Genomic DNA, 15,397 nt, shown 5'->3' with positions numbered 1-15,397 from the left:
AGAGCGGGTGTTTCCCTGCACCCCATGGAAAAGACTATGGTACAAGCAGGAATTTCTCTGCAGCCTGAGGACAGGAACGGGTTGGAGCAGGCAGATATTGCCTAAAGGAACTGCAGTCCGTGGAGAGCCCATGCTGATGCAGTTTCTCCTGATGGCAACTATCGCCCGTGGAGAGGACCCACACCAGAGCAGGGACAAGCGTGAGGCGGAAGGAGCGGCAGAGAGGAACTGTTGAGAACTGACCACTGCCCACCATTCTCCACCCCGCTGCGCCACTCTGGATGGTCACAAACCTTATCTTCACTTACGGTGGGAGGGACTTTTTCTCCCTGCCCATGGGCCCAAGTCATTAAGCTTGTTAAAAAAAAACAAACCTAAAACACTTAATAGACTGATTCCTTGCAAAATACAGACAGGATGATAATGGTGCAATCCCTTTCCACCACAAAGTTAAACAGCTGGAACAAAACTGAGGACTTCTCTTCAAAATCTTTGCTGTCTGTAACTATTTTGATGAGTGTAACTTCAGAAAGGTAAGAAAGAAAGAAAGAAAGGTATTTTAAATGCAGACAATTTTACAGATTGGACCTCTTACTTGATAATCCAAGGTCACTTCCTTCTTGATCTTCTAATTCTCTGTCTATGGATGCAACGTTCACATCATTAAAATGCAAATCTAAAGCAGAACCTGTTAAATAAAACATTGTATCAATGATTTATCCATGAAACCATTGTGATGTCTGAATGAGGAAACTTTAACTATTTTTATTAGCGCTTCCATCACAGAACTCTTTCGCATCTAGGTAACGCTAGTTTTCTCTTTCCATTTCTTCTATCTCTCCTTTCTCATCTTTCTGTATTTATCTGGAAATAATTTTCACCATTATGTGCCATCAGCTATGCAACCCACACAATAAATCCTCACACATGTGAATCTGTCTCATCATCCTTTGTGCAAGAATGCCATACACCTGTGAGAGCAAACCTCTCATCACTATCCTGCAGGATATTCTGGGAGAGATCTCTCTCACTTTCACCAAGTGAAGCTGTTCCACTTTCTTTCAAACAAAAATCAGAATTCTCTCGATCATTGTAAGAGAGGCTTTAAAAACACATAATTAGCAGCATCATTATCTTTAAACTGGGAAACAATTTTTTTTCAAGCTCTTGCAATTCTCTGTATCACACAGATGTTATTAATATTTGAAGTTATTTGCAGTGTCTCAGTCAGCACGTTTCTACGCAAGTACAACAAGCGGGAACAACACCACAGTGAGGCTGACATAAATCATACTGCTCAAATAGTAGATCAAATCTAAGCCACAGTAAAATCACTAAACCTGTCCTGTTCTACTCATGTGAAGCCTCAACTCATTCTGCCACACTTGTCCTCCCCTAACACAAAAAGGAATGACATGTCTCCTTACTGTTTATTATCTAGATTTTTGAAGCTTAATTTCTGATACCTTCCAGCTCTCTCAGATTCTACCTCACATGGTGGAAAGTCAGGTGAGCACAGGGAAAGAACGCAGACAGCATCTGATGATGACAACATATATGGGAAGCAAATGGAGCAACACCAATTTTCCTTGAATGGCAAGTCTTCCAGACAGGCAAAATCCCCATATTCAAATATCCAATACAAAGCTACAGAAGCAACCCAAACATTCCCAAGGAGCATTCTCTCAGAACATAACACAGAGAACAGGGTGGAGTATCAGGGTGGCAGATGTCCCCTAATGTTGTGGTCCCACCTTCTTCCTACTACACTTGAGTCGTTTTCCTTCACTGCTGCCCATTCCCTATTTATTCCTCCCAAAATCTGTCTCACTTGACACTTGCTTATCTAATTTCTCTTTTGATTTAGAAGATACTTTCATTCTTTTTTTTTTCTTAAAAAAAAATTTCAGGAGGTCTTCAAACACCCTGCACCTTTTATGTTCTCAGATTACGCTGCTTTCTCTTATTTTGACCAGAACAAAACCAGAAAACTCAACCAATCTCCCTTGACACTGACAGGAGCAGACTGCAACAACATACCTTCTTCCACTCCATAACTGCTCAATTTTCAACGTACTGTCCAAGCCTCAATAATAAATACTAGTTTTATCTGACTGGTATGCTTAATCCAAACTCCCCTGCCCCCTTCTCTTCCCCAGCTCTCGGGGACTGTTAGGGAGCAGAGAGGGCTTGGAGTTCCTCGTGAGATCAGGACAAAGGGCCACACAAAGGGCTACAGACCCCACTGTGTGACAAAGCTTCCTTGGTATTTTCTAACGTTAACTCTCCTGAATTCCCTCCAGTCCTTTATCCAAACCCATTAATCCCCTTTTCCCATTACCACCTAGCCCCTTCCCTTGATGCAGCTCTTTTTCTATCCCTTTTTTTATGTTTCTTCAATCCACCACTTCCTGTAAGAACACTATGCACTTAATTTCTCCCCTAAAATAATGTCTTAATTTTCTGTTCTATTCAGATTACTTTATTTTCAATGCCATCCCTTATAAGCATGAAGCAGAACTCTGGAAAAAGAATTTACATATATATATTTACATATATATCTTTTAAGGAAAAAATGCTAAATCTATGCAGTTACCATAAGGTAAACTAACTTATACATACATGAGATGTATTTTATGATTCATATTCTGTTAACAAACACAGCATAATGAAAACTGTTTTAGAAAAACATTTGTAGACAGCAGAGGCATATTCTTACTCCGAGGAATCGAGAGTCTGTTATGCTCAGTGATACAGTCACACCAGGACATGGGAAACACAGCACATCACTGTTTAAATGACTTTGCAACACGTGCTCAGTAGATCATGATTCAAAAATTATACTGAATTAGCAGCACATCTAGTATACGGAAATTAGACCCTGTTTTTTATTGTTATATGAGTAACTTGTTACAGTCAGCTAGCCTCCATTTATTCCAGAAGCAATGTTTATCTTGACCAAAATGTGATTTCTTTCCATAGTACATCTTAAAGTATTAACTGTAAGGTGGTTAAATTCTACTACTTGCACAGAATAAAATCTAAAATTCTGCTCACTGCAATTCTGAAATTTAAATATAATTTAAAATAGATTTTTTCTGTTCTAATGCACATGTCATCAAACAAACCTTTAAGGAAAGCAAGCTGTACGCTTGTGAGACTGTAGAAAAAGGATCCATAATTTAATATTCTGCACAGACTTCTTTCCTAAAAAAATTAAAAGAGCAAATGCCTAACTTACCATGCTGAAGTGCTGACTCACTGTCTGCAGTCTCCTCAATGCTGCTACGCATCAATTTAAATACAGAAAGCTTCAAGTACACCAGCTAATCACAGCAACTCCCCGATCACGTGCCTTACACCACAGAATGTGAAATACAGCATCTTTCAAATCGCAACATTCCCTGCCACAGCCTCCTGAATAAACCACATTTAGTGTAAAAGTGCCACAAATTTCAACAAGTTTGTGGACAACTCCCGAAATTAAGGGGAGCAGCTGATACACTCGAAGGCAGGTCTGCTGTTTAGAGGGATCTCAAAAGGCTGGAGAACTGGACTGACAGAAACCTCGTGAAGTTCAACAAGGCAAGCACAGTAATGTCACACCAGGGACAGAATAATCCCTGCAACAGTACAGGCTGGGGGCAAAACCATCAGAAAGCAGCATGTCAGAAAAAGATCTAGGAATTCTGAGGAATGACATGTTCAGCATGTTCTGTGGCAATAAAAGCTAACAGTATACTGGTTTGCATTAGTAAAAGTGTAGCCAGCAGGTTGGCGGAGATGATTCTTCCTCTCTACCCAGCGCCTGTGAGACCATGTGAGACCAGCACCAGAAGTACCATGACCAGTTCTGAAGTTTCCAGTGTCTAATTAGTATGTGCATATTTATCTCCTTTTATCATTTTCCACATAAACAGCCCAGCTGGTTGGAAGCATGGGAAAGGCCCTGGGCTAATGACAGAAATTTTGGAAGTGAGTATTTCCCAGAATCTGTCTTGTGTACTCAGGAAGCCAGGACTCCTCCTCCTGGTGTCCTTTCACATCTGGTCCAAACAGTGTGAACGAAAGATTTTCTCCGTGAACATACAAATAACCAGACTGGAGAACATCCAGTCAGCCAAAGAAAAATCTCCCATTTTCATGTGGATATGGTAAGATCTGTAATTGCACCTGCTAAGATGACATTTAAAAAAAAAATCTAACCATATCAGCCCACCAACAGAAGTTGAGGAGACAGTACTACTACTTCTAGCAATACAGTGAGTTGCATTATGAAGGTTTTACACATTTTTTTAGATCACTGGCCAACACCAATGCCAAAATTCCAGTTTAAATGTCCCATTCACTCATTCCTATGCTCAGATCAGAGACCTTGTGAAAAATAATGATTTTTGGATGAAAACATTTAGATTAGATTTCAGATGTTGCTTTTAATTACATACAATAAAGCAGGTGTGCAAAACATTACTGTCTTTACCAATAAGCTCCCTGAACCAACACTGAAACAAGAACTTGAATAATGCAACAAAACACATACAATCCGAGATTAAATGTTAAAACTTACCAATTATCGATTCAACCGTGTTACTGCCAGAATAAAATGGGAGAGCTTTGGCACTGACAGCAGAGACAGCTGTGGGAGATGAGCTATCTGATCCAACACTGGAGGCCAGACTGGAAGTTATACTTGAAGCCAGTGGGTTAACTGCTGAAAAAACACTGAGATGGTTCTGTTAAAAAAATCCAAATGACATATGGTATACGCACAAAAAAGTTTTTACACAAACACATGTACAAACATATAAAATAAACAGTATGTGTTTTTTTTAAGGTAGTTATTTTAATTCAGACAGAAAGAAATGCAGAAGAACCCTCTGAACGGATTAGGACAATGTTCCTTTTTATTTACCAGCAAGTGCATTTCTCCAATGTGGCTGGACAGCACTACCATACAAGGGAACTCTGCTTTCAGAAAAAAAGGCATTTAAATACATGCAAATAAGCTCTACAAACACAATTAGTTAGCTGATGCCTGATGCTCCTTCTCAAAAGGAAGATATTTATTGAGGAAGCACACCATTTAATGATGCATTCATACACAAATTATATACTATATGTTTTTTTTGATCTGCAAATTTTCTCACTTAATCTAAATGCAATTGGTGCACAAACTGATCTCTGGTTTAGATAGCTGATAAACATGACTGCACTGCACACGTGTATCAGGTCATATATTGACCTGTACCTGTGCTACCTCTTTTTAGCTGAACATTTTTTTCATACAAATAACACATTTAAATTATTACATGTAAGAAATGCAAACAACGTATCACCATGTAACATTCTAAACTGGAAAATAACTTCACAAAGTCTACAGGGACTTGGTGCAGAATTTTCAGTATAATAATTTCTGTTATTGTTTATTGTTTATTTATTCCCTCAAATCTTTTTGTTAATAAAAAAACATTTTATTATGACCGAATCAATCCACAAATCCTCTCACTGCCTTCTGTGTGATGAGAGGTGATGGTGCAGTCAGTATCTACTCTCCTGATTTCTACCAATACCACAGAAAAATTCTATTTCAAAGCTAGATATAGTGGAAGATTGAGGTCGATAATGACCATGAGAATGAATTTTTTTTTTCTTTAAAAATGGACACAAACTGAAATACGGAAAATTTCACTTAGACACGAATTTTTTTACTGCAATGGTGGCCAAACATTGGAATATGTTACCCAAAGAGGCTGTGGAGTATCTCATTTTTGGAGATACTCAAAACACTACTAGACAAAACACAGCAACCTGCTCTAGCTGACTCCACTTTGACAAGGGGACGGATGGACTACAGACGTCCAGAGAGTCACTGACTGGTTGGGGTTGGAAGAGGCCTTTAAAGATCCTCTGGTGGGAAAGGACATCTTTCACTAGATGACAAAATAAACAGAAACTAGACAGGATAGAAAGGTTATTACAAAAAGATGTCAACAGCTTTGTAATTACACAGCAGAATTTCATATATCCTGCACTATTTAAAGAGAGATTAAATAACACCTTTTTAAAAAACATAATTAAAACAACTTGCTAAGTATTCTTATTACTCCACCGGGTCGTTGATAAAGATGTTACACTGGGTATATCCTACTCACTCTGTTACGAACGTTAATAGCCGTAGAAAGTCATGTAAAAACTACTTTTTAGGACAAATCACAAAACATTAAGAGTTACCAAGGCTGCCACGCTTACCAATTTGATTTGCCCTCACTAATGTGCAGAGGAAAAAAAACCTGTATCCTTTTAAACTGGTTCATGTGCTATCACTCTTCTATACAGAACTCATAGGACCTATCTCTAAATATTTTGTGTTTCCTCTCCTTATTTATTCTGCACCATTCCTCCCACTTCTTAAACGTAAGATACATTTTAATCCTCCACTTTAGATTATACACTCCTGTCTGGCTGCATGAATGGCAAATGCTAAAACTTCCGTTCTCGTTTATCTTGACCATTGTCATTAACAAAGCACCAGGGTTCTTACTCTAGCAGTGCAAAGCTGGCAGAGTTTTAAGCTCCCTTGCATGTATAGAATGACCTCTAACACCCAACATACTTAACTTCATGACGGGTCTAAGCTATGCCCTCTTCCCTTAACTATTTTTTTAGTTTTGAGCATCTGACGCTTGAACAACTGTATCGTCACTTTGCTTCTGGCCTTCCTTAAATTTCATCGATTAATCCCCAAATCAAGATGATCCAAAATTTCACTGTGAAAACTCTGCCGTGGCATTGCTATAATCAAAAGCATCCTCAAATTGCCTCATACTCTTCTGGTCCCTAGTACTCCCTGCAGCACACATCTCTTGTGTACGTTCAGAGAACCTAGAGCCAGCTGTGCAGGACCATGTCCAGTTGTCTTTTGCATAAGTCCAAGGAGGGAGACTCCACAACCTCTCTGGGCAACCTGTTCCAATGCTGTCTCACACGCACAATAAAAAAAGTACTTCCATACGTTTAGACGGAACCTCCCATTTCAGTTTGTGCTCGTTGCCTCTTGTCCTGTAACTGGGCACAAATGTTCCTTAGAGCATGTTGTAAAGTGCCACGTAACTTTGATACTGCATTAATAAATTATCAAAAAGGGGAAAATATTCACAGCATTTAGCTTTTGGCAATACCTGCTTGTTGTCTTGTTCACTTATTTTCTGTTGATTCTCAGCCAGAAAGCTTCGATGCTTTGCCTGAAAGAAGAAAAATCTCTGTCACATATAAATTTAATGAGTCATTGCTGAAAAAATATATTATTAGTTTACAAAGGATCAGTAGCATCTCTGTAATACCTCCAACAGGCTGACTTCATTTCCCTCACTGCAGTCTCCTACGGAGAATTAAATTGTAATGATCATAAAGTAAATCTACATGGAAAAGGCACAGCAGTTGCAATTGTTCCATTTCCATGCATAATTGAGCACAAGCAAGTTCTTTGTGGTGCAAAACCTGAGTAGCCATGATAGCATTATGCTGAGACAGAAATAACATGTCCCAGATGCTCACCAGCTGGAGAATATTTCTCCAAGAGGCTGGTGGGATAGAAGCTTGAGGAAGCCAAAAGTTTGAGTGGAACTGCCTAGATTTTCCCTTAAAGTAATCACACTACAAATAACAACAACAAAAAATTCAAATATAAGGGCAGATTTTCTTTGAACTCCATTTTATAATAAGGCAACTTTGGAAACAAGTGAAAAATACTTAAATAAAAGGGAATTTAAGCAATTTCTCTTTGCCCACTGTGCTCTTCCAAAGCAGGATCAAAGGATCCCTGTTCTTTTCAGGCCACTAATTTTCAGGGACTTCCTGAATTGCAGTAAACTCTGCAAGGCGCTCTCTGTCTCCTTAGGAAAAAAATGGTTCTTTCCACTGCCTTTGAGCAGTCTTGATGTGTCTGTTCCTTGTTTCCTTTGGGAGATTCCTAATCTGTCTTGTAGTGAAAGCTCTGTAGCAGTAACAACTCTCCTCCTCTTTATATGTCTCCCACCACTATGGATACTTGTTTAGCAATTGCAAAGTCCATCACAGCTTTTTCTCTAGACAGGTTCAATGTGGCCACTAAGAGGCTGGTACATGACGTTACTGCTGGCGAGACACATTCTTTGTAGCAGTACATTGCTCACTAACTGTGACCAAAACAGCAAAACGGATCTTCACCAATGGTTACATCATTTCTCAAGTATTGCTTCCTCATGCCCAAAAGCAGCCACTTGATGCTGTAACTGCCTTGCTTCCACGACATTTGATCGAGGATCACTTGGTCCCTATACTGGGAGATGGAAATCCTTCCTGTTGCAATGACCAGCTCTCTAACCTATGGTCTGGCTGAACATCTACCCATAAGAAAGCAATCCTGCCTGGAGAACTTTAATGATCTTTCCATCACCTACAGCAAGTTATCATTACAAAACTCTTTCTTTCACTCTTTTTCTGTCTCCTGCACTTCTCTGTGCATCTCAGGTTATAGAAATAAATTCTGACAAGTCACAGGTTTGCAAGAAGGCTGATCAGTTTGGCTAGAGTTTATTTAAATGTGTCATTGGAGCTCCTTTTTTTTTTATCAGTTCCTATCTGACAATTTAGAAGTGTAACCAGTACTATAACAGAGCCAGCTCTGACAGGTAAATCCTGGGCTTTCAGCTTTTTTTCTCGCAGGCCAACAGAGCTGTTTCATATCCCTGAAAAATACCAGCCTTCCCTTCTCACAACTGTCTCTAGCACTGCCTCTTTTCTGCCCGCCCAGGGATTATAACTCCTCACCAATTTTTATTTTAACCACTCTTCTCTCATTGCTAAAGCTACAGATCTCTCTCTTTCTTTCTCTTCAAGAGGCTTGTTATATTTTATCATCTATATCTGTTTCAGCAATGAACTTGTCCAAGGAGAGAGGCAGCTGCAGGTGGGAGAAGAAACAGACTGAAATTATTCAAAGATTGGAATTCATAAATAATATCAACAGCCAGAAATTAAAGCATCTTTTCACCATCAAATTTCAACAGTAATTAAAACTGAATCCTACCAAGTCTAGCTAATTTTTCCCCACTGTTATCTTGCTCTGTTCTCGGCAACACAGGCTCAAAATGGCAATCACAACATTTCTGCAAAGTTAGAATTTACGGCATGTCAGCTGAGCTGCAGTGACTGTTTGCATGAGTGTTCTTGGCCTGTGACAATGGTAAAGTAATTTGACGCAGTTTAGCTCACTAAAGAAGAGGGTTCCAAACTCTGTGTTCTAAATTACCAAAAATCAGTGCAGATACACAAGGCAGACAACATGTTCTGCTGAATTTCTGCTCAAATCTAATTTAACTTAAGACTGCATTTGTACGTCTGGACCCAGATCATTCACATACCTGATCTTCTCGTTCAAAGCCTGGTGCTTTAGGATAGCTAGATGTTGGTGAAGAAACACCTGATGTGCTAGACTCGGAACACAAAACGCCATTTGTTAATGATCTCTGTCTACAAAGAGGTCCAAGGGGTGACAAAGAACTACTGCTACCAGAACTTGATGTTACGGTTGGACTTGAAGAACAGGAAATCTGCAGAAGACAGAAAACAGCGTCTAACATACCCTATGACTTCTTTTACGTTTACAACTATAGTCTCCCTCTGTAACACAATCAGTTGAAATTATAAATTAACTTCAGTCTAAGGTAAATACAACACAGAGTGCTTTATTTGTATATACTTTTGGTATTAGCTTAAAAAAGTAGAAGATGACAAAAGCAACATGGAGCTATTGTAAATACACAGACTTCAAAAGGAGACGCATTTGTACACACCAGAATATAGCTTTGTTTGGTCCCTACGCGCAAAATGAATCAAAAGCAGGGATTACTCTACTTAAAGGCTATTAATTTACAATACGGAATACTTGCTTTATGACAACCCTGATTTCCATCCACTCATGTATTTCTTAATTTACAGTTTAATGCAAGCATTAGACAACATTTCACTCTTTTAAAAGAACACATCCGGATCAAGCCAAGCATCAAAAAGAAAAAGATACGTAGAATCTTGGCAAAAACCACCTCAATGCTTGTTTGTACATTTCAAAAGGCTGTCTTCTGAGATTCTTAAATATTAAAATGTTTATTAATTAAGAAATTAAAATTTTAATATTTAAAAGCATTGCTGAATTTATATTTTTTAGTTCTACGGTAAATTTTCCAGAGAGATTTAAACTTCTAAAGTAAAAGCCCTGAGCTGAAGGTACAATCTGTAAATACGTCTGGACATTTTTTTTGCTAAAAGTACAATTCCGATCAACCTGAAATTTATGGACTCAGGTGTCAACATCCTACAATAATATGCTTGAGCGGACTTGTGTGCATGGCTTGTTTCTACATTTCTAAAGTAAACTATTCCACTTTCTTAAACTACATTTCTAACTAGACTCAGAAAGGCAGTATGGAAATAGTGGCATCCTACATTTATGCCTAGCAGCCCAGCGGTGAGAACACTCGGGGACCATACACATTTCAATCCCTTCTGTGCTTGTTTCAGGACAGAATCTGCCAGCTCTCAAGGAACTGAGCTAGTCAATACAATAATGGAGTGAAATGCTGCCAAAGTTGTTTTGGTCTGTTTAAATACAAAATACGCACTGAACTGGACAGCCTAAGTGAGAATAACTATATAGTTTACTGTTATACTCTCAACTTACGGTTAACCCGAAGCCTTAAATTTTACTCTATGCTCCAAAGAACGCACAAGTATTTTAAGCAAATCAGGATTTTAACAGGAGACATCTCTCTCCCCAGCATAGTATAACCTCAAAATACGTCTCCTGAGTAGCAGGAACTTCAGATGAAATTCCTGTAAATCAGGTAGAGGACAGACATGGACCTATATGGGGTCTTAACCCTGGACAGAATAAAAACTATCTCCAATGAATGCAAACCCTATGCTCGCTGAAGATTATTACTTACGCATTCATCCATTCCTGTCTCTACAGAAAAGATTATCTGTGTGTAGTTCTGTAATCTGATTGCTTCTGAAATCCAAAGACAGCTTCTCTACACAACAGTCTGAAATGTACATATACCCCGAGAGCTGACAAAAGGAGAAAAGCGGGCACCGCAGCAAAAACAATTCAACTGATAGCCAAGTTTTACTCAAAATTCCTTCTGAAGTCAAAGGCTGAAGAATTCATGTCTTAACTACAAGTCATTACAACATGCAATGTTTCTCTCTGTGACACCACTTACTCTAAATCCAAAATCGAGCATTGTCCCTGAGCATGACAACGCTAAGTTTGCAGATTTTTTCAGCTCTAAAATACTGAAATCCTTTCTTTATACTAGGGAGAAAAAAATGCTGCCAGGAAATAAAAAACAAAACAAAACAAAACACCAAAAACTGCTCTTCAGTGAAATGAAAATATTTTTTTTTGTCAATAACAAGGTGTTAAAGTATTCAGTTCCATACCAGAAGATCTGAAAACTTTTAATGAATAACATAGTTACATCTTTTAAGTACACTTTAATACATACTGCTGGCAGCACAAGCCTGCCTAATGCAGCAGACAAATATTTAAGAAAGATAAAATGACTAGACAGCAAAGGCAGACTAACACCCAAAGTAAGATATGAACTTAGCAAAGCTACTGACTCAGTTAAAGGATGAGCTCCCTAATCTGCATAAAATGTTTCTCAGATGCATATTTCACATCCACTCTTTCACCTAGGCAGGCAATATTGTTTATTTTACCAACACAGGAAGATGTACATCATGGTTGCTCCCCTACAATGTGACCTTGTGAAGATCACCAGAAGAGGGAGGAAGGAAGATAGCTGTTATGGATTACTTGTCCTGGAGGGCTACCTGCAAACAACAGAGCCATAAGTGGGGAATAATGCCCTTGTTCACCCAGAAACACTGGGCTTGATGTACAGAGGTGTCGGTCAAGGTCAGACAGTACCAGGTATGCAGACCATTAGATAAGAGCATAAGGTGCCACTCATGATCCTTCTGGTTACAGCAGGTATCAGTGGTGACACAAAATCACAGAATCACAGAATATTAGGAGTTGGAAGGGACCTCGAAAGATCATCTAGTCCAAACCCCCTGCCAGAGCAGGATCACCTAGACTAGGTCACACAGATCTATATATAGAGAGAGCCATAAGCATGAAGGGCTTACAGTACAATTTTGTGTAGTTTTGCTCTGAAAAACTAAACTAAAATAATCACTCAACACCCTAAGATGTAGGTAGCATTATCTGATTACATTAACGTTTAGGCTTTTGGTCTTAATCTCCAGAGAGTTCACTAGGATAACAACAGACAGAGAGAGCCTCTACTTTCTCTCTGTATTTTTCAGAAAAGTTAATTCTGTGTGACTCACCTTGCAAAGAAAATACAAGGAACTCATGCAAATAAAGAAGGAAAAGAAAATAATAGAATAAAAGAAACAGAATCATAGAACCACAGAATGGTTTGCATTGGAAAGGACCTCAGAAGATCATCTTGTTCCAACCCCTGCCATAGGCAGGGACACCTCCCACCAGCCCAGGCTGCTCAAAGCCCCCTCCCACCCCAGGCTGCTCAAAGCCCCGTCCAACCTGGCCTTAAACACTTCCAGGGAGGGGGCACCCACAGCTTCTCTGGGCAACCTGGGCCAGGGCCTCACCACCCTCACAGCAAAGAAGTTCTTCCTAATATCTCATCTAAATCTACCCTCTTTCAGGATAAAACTGCCACCCCTCCTCCTATCACTACAGTCCCTGATAAAGTCTCATTTTTCCTGTAGCCCCTTCAGGTGCTGGAAGGCCACTGCAAGGTCTCCCCAGAGCCTTCTCTTCTCCAGGCTGAACAACCTCCACTCTTTCAGCCTGTCTTCATAGGAAAGGGGCTCCAGCCCCTCACTGGTGAGGCTGTACCTTGAATACTGGGTTCAGTTTTGGGTCTCTCATGTCAAAAAAAACCATCGAGGGGGTAGAGTGCATCCAAGGAAAGGCAACAAAGCTGGTGAAGGGTCTGGAGAACAAGTTCTACGAGGAGTGGCTGAGGGAACTGCAGTTGCTTAATATGGAGAAAGGAAGCTGTAGTGAGGTGGGGATCAGCCTCATTTCCCAAGCAACAAATGGCAAGATGAGAGGAAATGGCCTCAAGTTGCTCAAGGGGAGGTTTAGATTGGATATTAGGAAAAATTTATTCACCAAAAGGATGTAAAGGATTGGAATAGACTGCCCAGGGTAGTGGTGAAGTCACCATCCCTGGAGGTATTTAAAAGACGTATGGATAATGTGCTTAGGGACACAGTTTAAGAGTGGATTTGGCAGTGTTAGGTTTATGGTTGGACTTGATGGCTTAAAAGTCTTTTCCAACCGATATGATTCTATGATTCTATCACCTGTCTGCTTCTATACTGTATGTTTATCACCCCCTAATAAGAATATAAGAAATGCCCTGTTGGGTTAGACCCAGACTGTTACCAAAGGGGCAAGAGGAGATGATATTTAAGGAGAATACCCAATCCTGGTTGTTATCAATGGTCATCAAAGATAATTCTTGAGACAGAGGAAGTAAATGGAGGATTTTTTGGACCACCTCCCTTCCCTCTGTGAGAGACTCTTCCAGGTCTGGTGGAGATGCCCTGGCCCAGAATGTCAACATTGATCACGATCCTCTTCCTTTTCACCCAAGCTTGTATGTTGCATCTCCTCTACAACTCAAAGCTAGGTGGACTCCATAGAGAAACCATGATAAGTTACACTGCCACTCGCATGACAAGAAATACTGTATTCTCAAATATTTGTTCATCCCTTATGTCTTGCTACACTACAACTGCAAGACCACTGCTCCTGTATCTCTCCTGTCTCATGGTCTTTGCACAGAGTAAGATACAAGGAATATCTGAGAAATGTCAAGAAACCTATCACTAGAAACAGACATACAACTTAGTGCAGTAGTGACACCAAGATGGCGAGCAACTATCTATTTTGTATCTAGGGACTTGTGATTCACAGTTAACATGAAGTCAAATGTCAGTACTAAGATAAAATGAGTGTGGTACTAGTATTAGAGACAAAGAGAGTACAAGAGGACGGGAAGGGAAACTTCAATGCTTGCTTTCTTCCTTGTTGCTGCAGAATCTATTTTTTGGTATCAGTGTTGCCATGAACAGCAGTGTCCTCAGCACTAATAATACATCTTTATTAAGACAGAAGAATAAACAATAGAAACTAGAATTCATACAGTTGCCTCAACTCTCAAGAAAGCCTTCAACATGATCTTTGGAAACTGTTCTACAAATGTAACTTAAGATCTGTGGCATCTGACTTCCTGAATGTGGAATAAAGAGGCCCAACATATTTAATTACACTTCAGGGAATGAGTCCCTCCTAAAAATGGAAATCTGCTGTGCTGTGTAGTCGAAGGTATAAGCACAGGAAGGACACAGTTTAATTAAAGACTAGTTCTTGGTAACATTCCTTACTTCACAGAGGCTCAGCTGTGAATCTCCAAAATTTATTTTTAAGCTTAACTAAACACTGCAGTTGGATACATTTCAGATTACCTCTCATTTTGACAGTTACAAAAGAACAACTTTTTCAATTTCGCATCTTTGCTTATAGGAGGACGCCTGAACGTTTGCTTACAGTTGAACCTCTACAAAGAAAACAAGGAAACATATACCTATAAAACTAGTTATATTTCCTATGAAAATAGCAGCTTCTCGAGTTTATTTGCGTTATATTTTGTGGCTTTAAATGCACCGGTATGCTACCTACATTTGTGAGGGGTGGAGAAGACGACAGGAAGACAAAGCGTATAGATATTTTTAACTAAACTGAAAAACTAATTTTGCTCTCAAGTAACTTATTTCCTTCTTACATCCCTTACTGTCTCAGAACACTAATTCCACAGTACAGAAAGCATGATTCATCACCACTGTTCAATCTTTGATTATCAAACTCAGTTGCATTACCACAGTTCAATAAACTATTTTTTCCCAAACAAGTGCAGTAACTGATCGTGTGCACACGGTCACGTTGTCTTAGTTGAGTAAAACAGAACAACTGTTGAAGTACAACAGACAACTTGAGGCCTTGAGGCTTAACGAAGGCAGTAGAATGTTAGCACTGAGTCTGCAATCAGGATGAGCTATGAAGGCATACAATCTTTACTGCAACTGAGCTGACAGGTGCTGACTTCTTAAACGTGTTAACTTGAATGTGTGACCAAGTAACTTGAAGGTGTGACAAGAATGTGTGACACATCTTTGATAAACTTGATAAAACAAAGATGGTGCTGGTTATCCTATCTTCATCCATTGTGATCAACATATACCCTATGCAAATATTCAGTCTTTTAAATACATCATGGCCAACATTTCTACC

General features: G+C 39.4%; 1 protein-coding gene across 1 annotated transcript in view; it reads right to left on the bottom strand.

The window, feature by feature from the left end:
• The window catches only part of LOC104536177 (putative E3 ubiquitin-protein ligase UNKL), a 48,170-nt gene that overhangs the window by 7,007 nt on the left and 25,766 nt on the right, over window positions 1–15,397 (bottom strand). The window contains exons 8-10 of the mRNA XM_010178728.1: window positions 9,402–9,590; window positions 7,179–7,241; window positions 4,568–4,733 (exon numbers count right to left, since the gene is read on the bottom strand). Coding sequence (XP_010177030.1) covers window positions 4,568–4,733; window positions 7,179–7,241; window positions 9,402–9,590 — 418 coding nt within the window. The remainder of the gene's footprint in view (window positions 1–4,567; window positions 4,734–7,178; window positions 7,242–9,401; window positions 9,591–15,397) is intronic.

The sequence above is a fragment of the Mesitornis unicolor genome, unplaced genomic scaffold (assembly GCF_000695765.1).
Source record: "Mesitornis unicolor isolate BGI_N332 unplaced genomic scaffold, ASM69576v1 scaffold21772, whole genome shotgun sequence".
In the NCBI taxonomy this organism is placed as follows: Eukaryota; Metazoa; Chordata; class Aves; order Mesitornithiformes; family Mesitornithidae; genus Mesitornis; species Mesitornis unicolor.
Note: the sequence above shows the minus strand (reverse complement) of the source record. Positions and strands in the feature narration are given on the sequence as shown.